The 18,209-nt window shown below is 39.9% G+C and overlaps 1 protein-coding gene across 5 annotated transcripts in view; it reads left to right on the forward strand.

Annotated features, from left to right (window-relative positions):
• LOC135739074 (flavin-containing monooxygenase 5-like) overlaps positions 1-16,904 on the forward strand; it is a 31,061-nt gene extending 14,157 nt beyond the window's left edge. For 2 of the 5 annotated variants that reach the window (XM_065257340.1, XM_065257337.1), the window contains exons 2-9: positions 12,940-13,094; positions 13,187-13,375; positions 13,484-13,649; positions 14,894-15,036; positions 15,156-15,355; positions 15,574-15,929; positions 16,063-16,135; positions 16,243-16,904. In XM_065257340.1, the coding sequence (XP_065113412.1) occupies positions 12,963-13,094; positions 13,187-13,375; positions 13,484-13,649; positions 14,894-15,036; positions 15,156-15,355; positions 15,574-15,929; positions 16,063-16,135; positions 16,243-16,645 (1,662 nt within the window). In that variant the 5' untranslated portion in view covers positions 12,940-12,962 and the 3' untranslated portion in view covers positions 16,646-16,904. Of the gene's footprint in view, positions 1-4,900; positions 5,014-12,749; positions 12,788-12,939; positions 13,095-13,186; positions 13,376-13,483; positions 13,650-14,893; positions 15,037-15,155; positions 15,360-15,573; positions 15,930-16,062; positions 16,136-16,242 lie in introns of those variants that run through there. The other 3 variants (XM_065257339.2, XM_065257338.2, XM_065257341.1) reach the window with 3 other exon arrangements.
• Positions 16,905-18,209: the final 1,305 nt, after the last annotated feature.

Here is an 18,209-nt window from a genome sequence, read left to right on the forward strand (position 1 = left end):
ACACCTTATTCTGTCTGACACCTTAGTTGTTGATGTCATAGTTTTGTCTACTTCGCTGTTTGTAAGAAGGCCGATTCCTTCGACATGATTTCCCTGAGATGTTTTTGTTGCTGAGCAGTAATCGAAATCGCCATTCTTTATTGTTGTAGGTTTCTGTATGGGTTATGATGTTGTCTGAGGCTGATAGTCCATGCTCTTGTACTGCTACAATATCTATATTTTTATCTTCACAGCCATGGATGAGCTGATGAAACCTTCTGATTGTTTGAGAGTTTCAGGTGTTGAGAGTTTACCTTCTTTGTTTATTCTGCGTAGCATTCGGACATTGTATGTTGCTACATTGGTTGTTTTACGGTGGGAGAAGTGGCGGTGGGATGCTGAGTCTGTGGTATTTTTGTTGTCCTGTGTTATCGCTGCGTTATTGGGTGTATACACCGTCATGAGCGAATTAATCGCACATCGACACGACGAAGACGATTGTTGTTGCTCGGAATGGGTACTTCTTTTGTTACTTTCGAAGTAATTTTGTTTAAGCCATGTGGGTTACTAGCCCTGCACAGCCGATCACATTTTTACGTCATGCGCATGAATTGGCTGATTGCATCCTTTGATTTTCGTCTCAGGATGGGCGATGAGGTCGCCACACTCTACGCCAGTAGAACGCAGCCTTAAAGGAATAGTATATCCATTTTCCATATTAAACTAGGTTATTACCTTAACTAAGAAGAGTTGATACATCCCTCTATCATCTTAGTGCGTGCACGTAAGCGCTGGGGCGCGCTGCGACACTTCGATAGCATTTAGCTTAGCCCCATTCATTCAATGGTACAAAAACAGAGATAAAGTTAGAAGTGACCAAACACATCAACGTTTTTCCTATTTAAGACGAGTAGTTATACGAGCAAGTTTGGTGGTACAAAATAAAACGTAGCGCTTTTCTAAGCGGATTTAAAAGAGGAACTATATTTTATGGCGGAATAGCACTTTTGGGAGTACTTCGACTCGCCTGAAAAATCCTCTCCCCTTCTCCCTCTCATAATGGGAGAGGGAGAGTGTTACTGCGCCGAGTCGAAATACTCCCAAAAGTGTTATTCCGCCATAAAATATAGTCCCTCTTTTAAATCCGCTTAGAAAAGCGCTACATTTTATTTTGTACCACCAAACTTGCTCGTATAACTACTCGTCTTAAATAGGAAAAACGTTGATGTGTTTGGTCACTTCTAACTTTATCTCTGATTGATACCATTGAATGAATGGGGCTAAGCTAAATGCTATCGAAGTGTTGCAGCGCGCTCCAGCGCTTACGTGCACGCACTAAGATGATAGAGGGATGTATCAACTCTTCTTAGTTAAGGTAATAACATAGTTTAATATGGAAAATGGATAGACTATTCCTTTAAGTGATAATCCAGTGAATAAAAAATTATCCCATGATTTATTCACATATCAGGCCATCCTCTTATGTACATGATTATCTTTTATTAGACGAACACAAATAATAGTTATATAAAAAAATGTCCTTGATCTTCCGAGCTTTATAACTGTAGAAAACAGGGACCAGGGAACAACTTCTGACTTTGAAGGAAAAGATGTACTTTTTGGGCTTCGAAGACGTAATCCTCACAGCTCCAGGGGGTTAATAAAGCCACTAACGTGATTATATGCCTTCATTATATGCTGGAGTATGTCTTTAAAGGGATAGTCACACAATATTTTTTATGTCAATATTGTCAGTGGTGGCCCAGATCTGCTTTGTTACAAACATTCTTCAAAATATCTTTGTGTTCAGCAGATCAAGGTTTGTAACTACTTGAGGATGAGTAAATAATGATAACATTTTTATATTTTGGGGGGGTAAACTCTCCCTTTAAAGAAAAAAAATACATCCGCGGAAAAATTAAAAAACTTGTTTCCCCTAAATTTACTATTTATATGTATCTGTTTAAGTCAAATTATATTTTTTGTGTCATCCTATCAACTACCGTCAACATTTCTGCCAGATTCCGTCTTTTATTTGCAGAAAACTGAGACCAGACAAACTAACAAAATATGCAATCTTTTCAGATCTTGAAAATACATTTTAAACAACACAAGACTAATGTTTTAATATGTATTTTAGGAACAAATAAAAAATTATTATTTGACAGTATAACTATTTAATCACATTTTATATATGTGTCTTGGCATGCTCTCAGTTTTTTACATTGCTGTTGACTATATTGTCACTCCTGAGGTTTGCTTTTGTTGGAATTCAACAAGCACTGGACTAAAATGCATGTTCACAGTACATGTAATGATGATTAAAGGCAAAACTTGAGTTGTCTCTTATTTTTTCTGTGGTTGTATTATTCATTTGATTTATAGTACAAGCTGTAATGATAAGTCGTGTGGATTACAGTTGTGTCCTCTCAGAAGTAGGAATTACTCTCTACTGCCCAGCAAACACAGAACATTCCCCTTTGTTATTTTTTGGGAACCAAATAATAAAATTCCCAAAACGTTGCAGGGTGGTTATTTTTAAATAAAGTAAAAATAATTTGATAAATCGTTTTGGGACAATAATACAATACCATGGTGTTAAATCTTCCATCATATTTTTGCTGTGCATATATGCCTTTTCCATGTGTTTTTAGGATCAATAATAACTGTTTTTAATAATTTTTTTTGTTGAAATTATATAATAAAATATCATTATTTAGGCCCTACAGTTCTTGAAACATCAGCTGTGCCCACTTTTTTTGCATGAGCAGTTTCAGGTAAAATGGGCCAGTCAAACTGCAAAGGGAAATAGTAATTTCTCATCAATTTTTATTTTAAAATACAATTGCTTATACAGTCACATAACATTTAAACTGCATTAAACAAACATATTCATATGTGCCATTAAAAAAGTGCATTTTGGAACAGTATAGATCAGTGAATTGAAGTCACGTGTGTGTGTGTGTGTGTGTGTGTGTGTGTGTGTGTGTGTGTGTGTGCGTGCGTGCGTGCGTGCGTGCGTGTGCGTGCGTGCGTGCGCGTGCGTGCGTGCGTGTGTGTGCACATTAATTTGACACACACACGCTGTTCACATGGGGGTTAATGGCCACAGCTTTTTTTTCTTGCCAACTCAGCCCTGAATTTACTCCTATTCTGAAACCTTTTGCTCTACTGTTCCACACCTAATTACATTAAAATACAGAAGATTCACTTACCTCTGAACAAACTCTTTCCTTAAGGGACAGCATCCACCTGGATCCTCTCATGATTAAATGTCCTGAACAGAGAGTACAATTGTTACTGATTTGGATCCAATCTTTTATTCTGCGCGGGCGTGTGACAGTGTTGTGTGTGGGAATTATGTATGAGTTTATACATGGGGATTAAAGTAACTGTAGTGGTAAAGTACAAACTTACCGAACATAATTTGCTTGGGTGTGTTTGGTATCACCCGTTGCCTCCACATCTGCTAAAGGGCAAGGACACTTTAGTCCCACAAGGATTAGCCACATTCCTGTGTACTTTACATGTGACGTGAAAGCATTTATTATTGCTATTGAAAAAATACATGACTTGTAACTTGTAACTGTACGTCCTGTACTTGCCTTGTTAAACGACCAAGATGGGACCGCTCTGGCTGGCGGGTTGTCTTTGTCCATTTTGTTAAAAATGGTTTCATTGTCACCACACTTAACAAAATATAAACTCATACTTCGGTTAAAACAACCTTATATTCATTAATTAAGATTTAAGCATTAAGTTTAAGCAGTGGCAGACATCTATGTGTAACGTTAGCTTACTTTATAAAGGAGATTGAAACTTTGTTGGCGACCATTTTCTCTCTCATTGCACGTTTAAACAATATGACAAACTATTGACAAAATTCTTATACAAAAAATTTAGTTTTCAAGAAACAGAAAATATACTAAACTTACCGAACTGACAGAAATCAATCGTCCTCTTTCAGCTGCAGCCAGGATTGTGCTTTCCATCCCTCTGTGTGATTTGACGTTGGTGCACTTTCTTTGATTACACTAATTATTATTATTATTATTATTATTATTGCCTGGCACATTACAGCAAGGTTACATCAAGGCCAAAATATACTGTAAAATTTTCCCACTCAAACAAATTTACCCAGAATGCGTTATGAACTGCAGTACTTGACTGTAATGTACACATACAGTATAGTAGTACTGTGGATTTTTACAGTAATGAACTGCTAAATCTACAGCAACATCTAACAGTGTACTGATCTAGGTCGTTTCTTATAGTTAGGAATAGATGGTTTCTGTTTTGTTACCATAGCTAAAACAATGAAGTTTGGACTGCTTGAAAGATATCCATGTTAACTGTTTTGCAAAATGGTGGGAAAAATGTGTCAATCCAATGAGAAATAGTTAACACATTTGGAAGACGTGTCTTCTGCTCTGTTGAGATGCTGATGATGAAAACTGAGTGGATCCTAGTTTCTTTAACCAGGTCAAAGCAATCAAGAAAAACTGTAACAGCTTTTGCTAACCATTGCTTGCTTTACCATGTTATTTATTAGTAAAGGTGGTAATGCATTGGTATTCAGTGCCAAAACATGTTTTTACTGAGATGTGCATATGTGCATATAAAGTTGGGTAAGTGCCCTAAATTCATAGGTGTTTGTTAGGGGGGACGGTTCCCCCAATCTGACGGTTGTCCCCCACTGAACATATTATTAAAACCATGCGTATTATAGCCTAACTAAAATAAATATATGCACATTAAATAAATGTGTAAGCAGTGAAACAGCACAAATACAAACAGGGCAAAAATAAGTTTTAAGTTTAAAAAACATTGAGTGCCTCCTCTCTTTCCTCACAGTGGTTTGGCCCACTGCCTGTTTTTCTACTGACAAGTTAATTTTAATCAGTCGTCGTATGAGAAACAGTTGCGCTACTCCCTTTTATTTATCAAGTGTTTTGGGAAGGGAATAGGGCATATGAGAATCACTCCGGATTGAATACCCCTACACACAAGTTCTTAACAGTGAAACTTCAGGCAGTAAGTGTGCTTTCAAGCAATTTTACTTACTTTAAATGTCAGATAAAGTGATTATTTTCTTTACAGATGATGTAGTTATGTTAGAGATTATAATGCCAGCTAGCTATACGTTTAAAGTGAAGTTCAAGTTTAATCAGTGCCTTGATTGTAAACAGCTTCAAAAACATTGCAATAGTGGTTTTGTAGAAGAATATTAGGCTTGCCTTTGTTTACATTTATACTTGCAAGTACAATTCTGGCTGTGTTACAATTGTGCTCCCCTCAAAAGTTACTCTTGAGAAATGTTACGTTAATTGACCGCCCCAGATGATATTTACGCCTATAAAACTTGACCAACTAGTGTTTTACAACGCTTAATCCATAGTTAAAATAATATTGACATCAATGTTTTATATTTGCGTCTGTCACTATGATTACATGCCAGCCCACCCCTTATTTTTATTACAGTTTTGTCACTTTGGTACATTTCTCATATTAGAATTGAAATTCTCAGAACTACATGTTCAATTCTCACATCATTGTATCACTTGTGTACATGAAAAAGCAGTTTCTCATTTCTTTGAAGAAGTTGCAAATGCTTTGGTACATCCATGCAAATGATTATGTACAATTCTCTGCTTTTTCTGTCATGTTGATCAAAATGTATTATAATGGGTCTCTGTTGAATAGTCTCACTCCACACAACATTTAGGCATTAGTTGATAGTACATAGTAAAAAGTCTTTACATGCAAAATGCTTGAACAAGTTGTCATAATACAGGGTTTGGTCAAACATATTTTTTATACATTTCCATTAGACGTTTTTCTTTGTGCTATGCAGTGCTGTCTTTTCCTTTTATAATCGCAACTCCCACATAACTTACCCTAAGGTGTAACCTACAATTTACAATACAATAATTGTCATCAGAACATTCATCCAGAGTAAGTGTTATATTGACAACATAATTAAACAATTTGACTGTCTTATTCGTACACAATGACACAAGAACTTGTCATTCTGATGACATGTTCATCGACACAGATATTTACTTTTGAGAGGATGAACTAAGGATTTTGAGCAAGAGAGCTCTTGCAGTTTATCCGAACTGCACTTACTGTTTTGCAAATGTTGAGGATGATTCGAGAAATGTACTAAAACGACTGAGAAAAACTTTAATATATATATATATATATACAACCCCAAATTAGAAAAAGTTGGAACACTGTTGAAATTGTGAGTAAAAAAGGAATGTAATAATTTACTAATCTCATAAACTTATATTTTATTTACAATAGAATATAAATAACATATCAAATGTAGAAAGTGAGACATTTTGAAATGTCATGCCAAATATTGGCTCACGTTGGATTTCATGAGAGCTACACATTCCAAAAAAGTTGGGACAGGTAGCAATAAGAGGCCAGAAAATTTTAATGTACATATAAGGAACAGCTGACCAATTTGCAACTTATTAGGTCAATTGACAACATGATTGGGTATAAAAAAGCCTGTCAGAGTGGTAATGTCTGTCAGAAGTCAAGATGGGCAGAGAATCACCAATTCCCCCAATGCTGCAGCGAAAAAAAGTTTTCTGAGTTTCTCAGAGAAAAATTGCAAAGAGTTTAACGTTATCATCATCTACAGTGCATAATATCATCCAAAGATTCAGAGAATCTGGAACAATCTCTGTGCGTAAGTGTCACGGCCGGGGGCAGACCCAAAGGTAACTAAAAGGCCACGCCCCTCTCTAACTCCCACCTCGAGGAGGTACCCAAGACCACTCCAATGACCAGACAGACGAGTATACTACGGTTAAAAGTATCACTTTATTTAAATAGTAAAAAAAAAGGAAAGGGAAAGGGGAAAGGGCAGTTAAAACTAATGACTCTCTTCTTGTCTCCAGGGGCGGTTTGGACCAGGGGATGGGGACAGAGGCTCCTTTCTGGCTTGGTCCTACTATCCGTGGTGCCCTCCGCTTCTTCCTGGAGGCAAACAAGTAAAACACTGTAAGTGAACTAAGTATTCCACACGGGACTTCAACTTGCCGGCTTTTTCACCCGTATCTCCTACGCCCTTAGGTTCTTCCGGTTGGGGCCCCTCGCTCTCCTCGGGACGGTGTACGAGGGCAAAGGTAAGTATTTCACTCTTTCTCCACAGTTCGTTTCTTCCCCCAGGTGTTGCTGTAAACACAGCCGATCAGACACGTCACACAGACAAGTTACTCACGGGGCTCGGCCGTCTCGTTCCCCTCGAGGCGGTACACTAGGACGAAGGTAAGTGTTCCTCTCTTTCTTCTCCGTCCTTTTCCTCTACAGGACGTGGCTTTAAGCACAGACAGAATTATTGCATCACACAGGTAAGTTACTCACGGGGCTGGACTATCCTGCTCGCTTCGAGGCGGTGCACTAGGACAAAGGTAAGTGTTTCTCTCTCTCTCTTCGCCGTTCGGTTTCCGGCTGGGGCGTTGCTTTAAGCACAGACAGAATTATTGCATCACACAGGTAAGTTACTCACGGGGCTGGACTATCCTGTTCGCTTCGAGGCGGTGCACTAGGACAAAGGTAAGTGTTTCTCTCTCTCTCCGCTGTTCGGTTTCCGGCTGGGGCGTTGCTGTAAGTACAGGTGGGTTAATACATCACACAAATAGGTTACTCAAAAGGTACGAACGTCTCGTGTACTGCAGACAGTGGGCCCTCGCGGCAGCGTTCATGTACCGTATACCTCCACCCGTCTGCTTATGCCTTCGGGGTGTCGTGGGGACTAATGGGTCAAATGTGGCGGAGCCGAACGCTTCCCTGGCTCTCCCTCCTTGCTTGGACACTAGGGGCCACGAATAGGGGCGAACTCTCGATGAGGCTCCGCACACACCAGAGGTTTCTGTGGAATAGATCCCAAAGAGAATGCCGTGACCTGAACTCCGTACGATACACTTAATTTGCTACTCACTTGCACGTAGCGCTGGGCTTCGCCACTGTCTGCTCCAAAAATAGAATGGTTAATACTAACACACGGGGGGGGGGGGGGGGGGGGATAGATCTAGGCTCCTCTTCACACGGGGCGCGAGCCACAACTTGTTGTTCCTTCCTCACGAACCGTCCGAGGCGGGGGCGGTTCCTGTCACTACAGACACTGCACACACACAGCAAGCTTGTGTAAACACCAAAAGATAAGTTCACTCACCCCACAGCACTCGGCACACTCTCACGTGAATTTCTAGGCTGGACCACCTGGCCTCGACCGGTCAGTGAGGCCCGTTGAGCTTCGCTCCCACCGCAGGAGAAACAGTATGGTAGTATAATGAAAGAAATCAGTACAACCCCTGTGTGTTATTTGCTACCCGTTTGGCTCACCCACACTTCTTGTATCCGCAGGGCCAGATAACCTACAGCAACAGCTCCTACGTCGTCTTCCTGTTCGCACTTCCGGTTGTCTCCCGGCTCTCCCACACTTCCCTTCACAGTGGGGCCAGGTACCTTTAACACACTCAGAATGCACAATGACAACCTTATAACAGTGCAGCATACATATACGCCAGCGGTTACTCACTCGTTGTCGAATCTCACAACCTGGTTGTACTTCCGGTTGTTAGGTGGCTCAGCCACGCTTCCCTTCACAGTGGGGCCCAGTACCTTTAACACACTCAGAATACACAATGGCAGCCTTAGATCAGTGCAGCATACACATACACCAGCGGTTACTCACTCGTTGTTGAATCTCACAACCTGGTTGTACTTCCGGTTGTTACGTGGCTCACCCACGCTTCCCTTCACAGTGGGGCCCAGTGCCTTTAACACACTCAGAATACACAATGGCAGCCTTATATATCAATGCAGCATACACATACACCAGCGGTTACTCACTCGTTGTTTGTACTCAAAATCTGGGGTTCGACTGCACTCGTTGGTTTCTAAATCCTCACACTCACAACTACATCCGTGTCCAAACCTCTTCACCTAGTCACCTTTTGCCTCTTTTTCTCCCCAAGGGTTCGACGTAGATCCATACGGCAGCTCACAGAGCAGCAAACGCAGCGTGTACAAAGTACACCAACAAGCACCCCTCTGATCTCTTCAAAAGCCTTTTTGTACTCTGCTTAATCCCCTGATGGACCTATTTACCACCTGCGCGTAATTCGGCTTGATCTATGCTGCGTCCGAAACCGCCTACTACATACTATATAGTACGCGAAAAGCAGTAGGCGAGGCGAGTAGTATGTCCGAATACATGGTATTCGAAAAAAAGTATGCGAAAAGTACCCGGATGACCTACTACTTCCGGTTAGATTTTGCAGTGTGCATACGATGGACGCTTCACCATGATGCCCTGGACGAGGAGTTATCCAACGAAGAAGAAGATGCACGCGGCTGTTTTCGCGCTGAAATGACATGACGTGATGACGACGTATGTCACGTGATGTAGCAACATGGCGGATGTAGTACGTCCGAATCTCATTCATACTACCAGGATTCATACTGTACAGTGCCTACTGTTTTAACGCCAAGTAAGTAGGTACTTCATCTTATTCAGTACCTACTATACAGTATGCGGTTTCGGACGCAGCCCTAGTGTTTTGGGGAAACCCCGGAAATCCCGGTGTTTCGAGATAGTTGTCCGGGCGGAACCCATCTTCCACACTTTTGGTTCCACCCTCACAGATCGTCACCTGGTGACATAAGGTTCAAGGCTGGAAAACCATACTTGATGCCCGTGATCTTTTGGCCCTTAGACGGCACTGCATCACATACAGGAATGTTACTGTAATGGAAATCATAACATGGGCTCAGGAATACTTGCAGAAAACATTGTCAGTGAACACAATCCACCGTGTCATTCGCCGTTGCCGGCTAAAACTCTATAGGTCAAAAAAGAAGCCATATCTAAACAATCCAGAAGCGCAGGCGTTTTCTCTGGACCAAGGCTCATTTAAAATGGACTTTGGCAAAGTGGAAAACTGTTCTGTGGTCAGATGAATCAAAATGTGAAGTTCTTTTTGGAAAACTGGGACGCCATTTCATCCGGACTAAAGAGGACAAGCACATACCAAGTTGTTATTAGCGCTCATTTTAGAAATCTGCATCTCTGATGGTTTGGGGTTGCATGAGTGCGTGTGGCATGGGCAGCTTACACATCTGGAAAGGCACAATCAATGCTGAAAGTTTAGAGCAACATATGCTCCCATTCAGACGTTGTCTCTTTCAGGGAAGACCTTGCATTTTCCAACATGACACTGCCAGACCACATACTGCATCAATTACAACGTCAAGACTGCGTATAAGAAGGATCTGAGTACTGAAATGGCCAGCCTGCAGTCCAGATCTGTCACCCACAGAAAACATTCGGTGCATCATAAAGAGGAAGATGCGACAAAGAAGACCTAAGACAGTTGAGCAACTAGAAGCCTGTTTTAGACAAGAATGGGACAACTTTCCTATTCCTAAACATTGGTCCTCCCCCAGCTGTTCCTTATATGTACATTTAACTTTTCCGGCCTCTTATTGCTACCTGTCCCAACTTTTTTTGGAATGTGTAGCTCTCATGAAATCCAAAATGAGCCAATATTTGGCATGACATTTCAAAATGTCTCACTTTCTACATTTGATACGTTATATATATATATATATATATATTTATATATATATATATATATATATATATATATATATATATATATATATATATATATATATATATATATATATATATATATATATATATATTATTGGGAATAAAATATAAGTTTATGAGATTTGTAAATTATTCCATTCCTTTTTTGCTCACAATTTCTACAGTGTCCCAACTTTTTTCTGATTTGGGGTTGTATATTATTATTATTATTACCAATACTACTTAAATATTAAGGATTAAAAAAGCGATCGTCCCACAAAGACAAAACTACAACATCGCTTTCCGTGAGTGACGCACCAATCTCCCCCGCCCTGCTGAAAAAATACATCCGTTACCTGTGTGTGAATGTGAGTGACTGATAGATGGGGTTTGTATAGGACGCCTTTATTTTGATTTGATCCCTAAAAAGTCTCGTAGAGCCTCACGTACCGCAATATGTCATATTGTGTATTTCCACCGTGGCCCGCTCATCAGGGCCTGGTTCACTACTCATCCAAGGATGGTCATGGTGTTCCTACCACCTTACTCTTCTTTCCTTATTCCTATTGAGGAGTTTTTCTCCGCTTGGAGGTGGAGAGTGTATGAGCATCGGGCTCAAGATCAGAGGTCCCTGCTCCATGCAATGGAAACTGCGTGTGAGGATTTTACAGGAGATCAGTGTAGGGGATGGATGCGATATGCACGCAGTTTCTTCCCTCAATGCATCTCAAGGGAGAATACGCTGTGCTGTGGCCGAGAATCTGTGGCCAGACAGACAGCAGCGTGTGGATGGCCATGAGGGTGAGGACAGTGGCCAGGAGAGGGAGGGTGAGGACAGCGACCAGTGAAGAAATGTTAGTTCTGAAACTCCAGCATTATTTACAGCACTGTAGGCTGCATATAAATTTCATTTTTTTGTTTATGTGTTTATATTACAGTATTTTATGTTGTATACATTTTCTTTTTACTCCGATGTACGGAAGTTACTTTATGTGTGTGAATGATAATAATTACAATTTCCTTGGCAGTATGAGTGTGTAACGTGGGCTACTTTACACAAAGCGAGAGTGAGAAGAATCCATGTGCAGGAGGTTTATTACAAAAGTAAATCCACACAGGCATTGTGGCGGCCATCTTAGAGACAGGCATGGTGGCGGCCATCTTAGAGACAGGCATGGCATGGGTTGATGTCCTGTGAACCGTCTTTGGTTTCTCATCCACAACACCCACAGTGAAGGGAGATCCACACATAAGTAAAGCACAGTCAATTTAACTTTCTACGGTCCAGGTTAAGGCATCACGTGGCATACACAGGCATACATCTCTATCAAGTGCATTATAAAAAATGTCTTTAAACATGTCATCCTTATAATGTACCTGATAGCTCAGATCTAGAAAGTCTTGACGTAACCCTGAATAGGTCGGTTGTCCTGGCGTAGTCCAAGCAAAGAAAACAGTGGATTTATGGTGCCAGCAGGAATTCACAAACCTCCGCTGGATTCCAGTAGGGCGAAGTATTCTATGTTTTTCAGCTGCATTACCAAGCGTTTCACTGTTACTATCCCTGTTCCATAGTTCCCTGCTGAAAAAACCAGCATACAAGCAAGACCAGCATATGTTGTGTTTTGGTGCTGGTTTTCTAGTGAACACCAGCTAAACCAGCATCAAACCAGCATCAGCACCAGCATTAGCACCAGCTAAACCAGCACCAAACCAGCATTAGCACCAGCTAAACCAGCATTAGCACCAGCATCCCATGCTGGTCATACCAGCATATGTTGTGTTTTGGTGCTGGTATGCTGTGACCACCAGCTAAACCAGCATAGACCAGCATAATTCCCATGCTGGTCCATGCTGGTTTGATGCTGTTTTTTTCAGCAGGGTTCTGTCTTGTTCCTGTCTGTTTTGTATTCCTGTTTCTGGATATTCTAGATTTTGACCTGTTGCCTGTTTATTGGATTACGTTTTTGGATTGCCCTTGTTGGATTTGTTTGCCTGCCCTTTTGGGGAATTTACTTTATAATAAACCTCCTTGCACATTGATTCATCTCCTTCCCGCTTAGTGTAAGCAGCCCACCTTACAGAGTGCAATATGTGATGTCAAACCTTGGAAGCTACTCTTACCATACAATTCTATTTCTTTTTTTTTCAGTTATATACACAATTGTATTTTGTTCATCATCAGCTAAGGTAAGAAAACCACATAATATTTGCCAGTTTGGAGTTGTCTTTGTGTTGTTATTGATGTTGTGAATGATTTACTAACTTCTGTAGACCTTGGCCAGTTTTGACTCATCAAACCATTTGAATGATTTGTTTTTGTGTATATCATGATCATTCAGTACTGACAGTGTTGCTGAGGAGCATGGCTAAGCGTGTTGCTGTGATTGGAGCAGGCAATGCTGGGCTGGTCTCCATTAAATGTTGCTTGGCTGAAGGTCTGGAGCCGGTGTGTTTTGAAAGCAGTGATGATATCGGTGGACTCTGGAGATTTAAGGTGTCTTATCTTCTCTAAAATGGCTAATTTTTTATTTTTTTATTTACTAGTATGTATTTAACCGATTGTCTGTGTCCTATACGTTCATTTAGGAGACACATGAGGCAGAACGCACAAGCATTTATCGTTCTCTCATAGTGAATACCTCTAAAGAGATGATGTGCTTCAGTGATTTCCCTATGCCGGATCATTTCCCGAACTACATGCACAACTCGCTGGTCGTGCAGTACTTAAGACTCTATGCTGAACACTTCGGCCTGCTCAAACATATTCAATTAAAGGTTTTTAGCACCATGCCATTGTAAAAAGTGCTGATCTCAAAAGCACATTCATGTTCATAAGTCTCTTTTTTAGTAAGGTGTTTCACATTCAATCCGTATGTGTTTCAGACTACAGTAAGCAGTGTGAGACAGAGGCCGGATTTCTCTACCTCCGGTCAGTGGGATGTGGTGATCGTGAACAGAGATGGACGAGAGGAGAAACACGTGTTTGATGGTGTTCTAGTGTGTACAGGACAATACACACAACCTTACAGACCTCTCTCTGCCTTTAAAGGTGCGTCTGATATATCAAAATATGTCACATAACACACAACACTGCACTGTAGATGTTTAAGCACAAAACAGAGTGAAGTGTCATAAGTGTCATAATAAAATTATATCAATTATATTAGTAAGTTTTGAAATAAATACTTCTGTGAAATTTAGCAGGCTTAATTATGGATAAAAGTAACCAGCTTTATTGTGTGCCATTAACATTAATGCATTTTTAGGTAGAGTGTTGCGTTAGCAGCATAAATAATCATGGGTTCGAACCCAGGGAACACACATGCTGATAACAAACGTGTAACTTGTAACAAACACGCAGGAGAGAGTGAGCGAGTGGAGTCCGGTTCTTCAAAGCAACTGTAAACTTCCCTCACCACAATGTAAGGCCTGCCTTTCCCCTCATTCGACTGGACAATGGAAAGACTCAAATGACGTCGGGCGCTTCTCCGCTCTAAGCGCTCCTTCAAATGCGCGTGCTGCGGCTGGCAGCAAAAACCGCAAGGCGCTCGGTGCGCATAAACAGCGTGCAAACGCTCCCTGCCCATAGAATATCATTCCAAAAAGGCGGCTGCAACTGCCATAAACGCTTTTGGTGTGATCAGCCCCTTACAGAGTATTTCTCTGCCGAATGCACTTCGCCAAGTCTCGGAAAGTTTTTTCGATTACGGGTCCAGCTGATGTTTCAGGGGTTTCTATACGTATCACTTCTTTTTATTGGCACTTCCCCCGGAAAACCCTGCCCACCCGTCAAAAACTCAAAACTCAACAATGGCATGAATGAAGAAGTGTGTTTTTGGATGTAAGGAGAAGAAAGCCAGCTTATAGAAACAATGGATATAGTTTATTATCCGGGGTAGCAGCTGAGTTTTGCGTGTGTGTTTGATGCGCTGGATTTCATTGAAAAGTCCCAACTGGGTCATGATCGCATACGGTAAGTAAGACTTCTGTCTTATGTTCTAACTAGGTGCGTGCATATTATATAAATGACATGAACATGTAGTGAATCATAAGTTAAACAGAAATGCAGAAACAGCCTGTGTTACATGAGCTTTAAATATAATATATTATTGCAAATATTTCATAAGATTTACATAAGCTATAACTAACTGTAAAAAAAAATGTCTGTAGGACTGTAATGGAAGTGTTAAATTCATAAGTACCGGTATGCATGTGTTAACATATGGTCATATTGTGAATGCTAAGACAAAAAATACAGTTTATATATTTAATAAATTGTTTTGTTTCCTACAGGTGTTGATACATTCCCAGAAAAAATTGTCCACAGCAGTGATTATAGGGATCCTGATCTTTACCGTGGCAAGAGAGTTGTGATTGTTGGGATTGGAAATTCAGGGGTAGACATTGCTGTGGAGCTCAGCAGAGTTTGTGAGAAGGCAAGCAGGTTTTAAATCTAATATCAAACATGACTGGATACAGTGTCCTTTCACTTTTCAATCTTCTTTCTCACGCTTCTGTGGTTTTTGTCTGCTTTATTTTTTATTCCTTCCTTTAGGTGTTTCTGAGTACCCGTACAGGGGCGTGGGTCATAGGTCGCATGTCAAATAGAGGGCACCCTATGGATTTGGTGCTGGTTAAGCGACATGTGGATCTGATGGTTCGCCTTCTGCCTCAAAGTCTGCTGAACTGGATTGGAGAGAAAATGCTCAATCAGAAACATGACCACAAGTTTTATGGACTACAGCCTAAACACAGGTGATTGGCAACTGCTCTGTTAAAGAACAAAACATCATCTTCTCTTAGGACTCATTTCTGTCTGGCCAATTCTTTTAAAGGTTTACACCATAATAGATCTGATAAGTCATGACATCAAAACAGTTTAAACAGACTAAATGAATCTTAAACAACCTTTTTAGTTTTATTCTATATATTTATTTCTGGCCATGAAGCTTACCCTCATTTCACAACTGCAGATTTTTCAACCGCCGTCCCATTGTCAGCGATGACCTCCCTGGTCGCATTTTGATGGGAGCCCTGGTGATGAAACCACATCTGCAAAAAATTCAAGACTCAACAGTCGTATTCGATGATGGGACGGCTGAAGAGAAGATCGATGCTGTGATCTTGTGTACAGGATATAATTACGTATTCCCCTTCCTCCCCACCTCCCTAAACTCTGGTCCTGATGGAGAACTGACACTCTACAAAAGAATCTTTCCCCCATCTCTAGAGCGTCCGACACTGGCCATCATGGGTCTTTTCCAGTCCAAAGGAGCGACTTTGCCAGCAGTAGAACTGCAGGCACGCTGGGCCACCCGGGTCATCGCAGGTAATTTGTAGTTAGACACACAAGCCCATTTGGTGGTTTTATTTAATGGTGCATAGAAGCGGAAAGACGATTTAAAAAAAAATAATAATAATAATGAGGTTCTTTGTTGTTGTTATTTTTCTTTTGCCCCAAGGGTTAAACCATCTTCCTTCAAACCGAAAAATGCATGAAATTATTGAAAAGGAACGCAGAGCAAATTTAAAATGGTACTTTATTATTTGTATACTTTCATAAATATTTTGCTCTAAATAATAATTTATCTTATTGATTCAACTTTCACAGTGCTTTGATCATTACTCTTGTCTCTCTATAGTTATGCTAGTCCCAAGGAGGCTGTCCTTCAGGTGAATTATATTCCTTACCTAGATTCCATGGCAAAGGAAGTGGGTGTCCGGCCCAACATTGTTTGGTTACTTCTCAGTGACCCTGCTTTGGGTTTGAGGGTTCTTTTTGGTCCCTTTACGCCCTACCAGTTTCGTCTACGTGGACCAGGACATTGGAGTGGTGCTCGTCAGGCTATCCTTACGGTATGGGAGCGTGTGGCCAAACCCATGAAGACACGCCCCATTCCAGACCCTAAATCCAGCAGTTTGTTATATTGGATGGGGCTTGCAGGAGGTGCTGCAGTAATTGTGATCATTATGGTAAAACAAAAGAAGATTCCACTTTTTCTGAGAATCAATTACATTGAGACAGCCTTATTTGGACAAAAGTAAGAGTTTAGGGTAACACTTTACAATAAACAATAAAGTATTAGTAAACATGAACAAAGATTAATAAATGCTGTAGAAGTATTGTTCATTGTTAGTTTATGTTAGCTAATGCATTAACTAATTGTTAAGAAATACTACCTTATTGTAAAGTGTTACCAAGTTTAGGTTTAATAAATGTACTATTGAACCATAGACCTGTCTGTGTATTAGCACATGTACTTTGATTTTTTTTAACTGATTAAAATCATCCTGTTTAACATTTGATGACGTTTGTTCTGCCCAATACAAAAAAAGATATTATGAAGATTTTTTGAGGTTTTATCCTTACATTGAAATGGTTACCAGAAGTGCTGCTGTGAACGCAACCTTAAGTGATAATCCAGCAAATAAAAAAAATACCCCATAATTTATTCATCCTCTGTGTACATCTTTTATCAGACAAACACAATTAGAGTTACATTAAAAAATCTCCTTGATCCGAGCTTTATAACGGAAGAAAACAGGGACCAGGGAACAACTTATGATTTTGAAGCCCAAAAAGTGCATCCATCCTTCAAAGACGTAATCCACAAGGCTCCAGGGGGTTAATAAAGCCACTAACGTTATTATATCCCTTCATTATATGATGGAGTATGTCTTTAAAGGGATAGTTCACACAAAAATGTCAATATTGTCAATGGTGGCCCAGCTCTGCTTTGTTACAAACATTATTCAAAATATCGTTGTGTTCAGCATAGGGATGCTTAACAATTAATCGCGATTAATCGTTAGCAGAATAAAAGTTTTTGTTTACATCATATATGTGTGTGAACTGTGTATAATAACTTTGTATAAATAAATGTACACACATGCATGTATATGTTTTAGAAATGTTTACATGTGTATATACATTTGTATATTTATGTATAATTTAAATTATATATAAATAAAAATACTTAATATTTACATTTTTTTTCCTTAAAATTATACATGAATGTGTTCATATTTATATATATACATATTTATTATACACAGTTTACACACATATGTGATGTAAACAAAAACTTTTATTCTGCTAACGATTAATCGCGATTAATTGTTTAGCAGGTTTGGAAGTACTTGAGGATTTTCATTTTTGTTATTAAATAAAATAAATACAACGCCGAAAAATTAAGCACCTTTTGTCCCCTAAATTAACTATTTATATGTATCTGTTTAAGTCAAATGATATTTTTTGTGTCATCCTATCAACTACTTTCAACATTTCTGCCAGATTAGGAAACCATAAAAGCCATGTGCATAGTGAGGCAAAAGGTGCTTAAGTAGTTTTCACTATTTCGAAACAATACTTGCTGAGAGAAAAGAAAGAGTTAAACGCTGCGACCACTTGTAATTATAACCTGCTCAGGTTCAGGAGGGAACCCAACACACACAGCCAAGCACAGCTAGCAAAAATACACTATAAAAAATAGCAGCTCAGTAGCACTTGTCGATAACTCTCTTCTCAGTTAAATATCATACACTGTTCAGCTCAAATCATATCAAAATACACACTATAAAATTAACCCAGTATATATTTTAAGTCCAC

Source organism: Paramisgurnus dabryanus, chromosome 12 (assembly GCF_030506205.2).
Source record: "Paramisgurnus dabryanus chromosome 12, PD_genome_1.1, whole genome shotgun sequence".
Lineage (NCBI taxonomy): Eukaryota > Metazoa > Chordata > Actinopteri > Cypriniformes > Cobitidae > Paramisgurnus > Paramisgurnus dabryanus.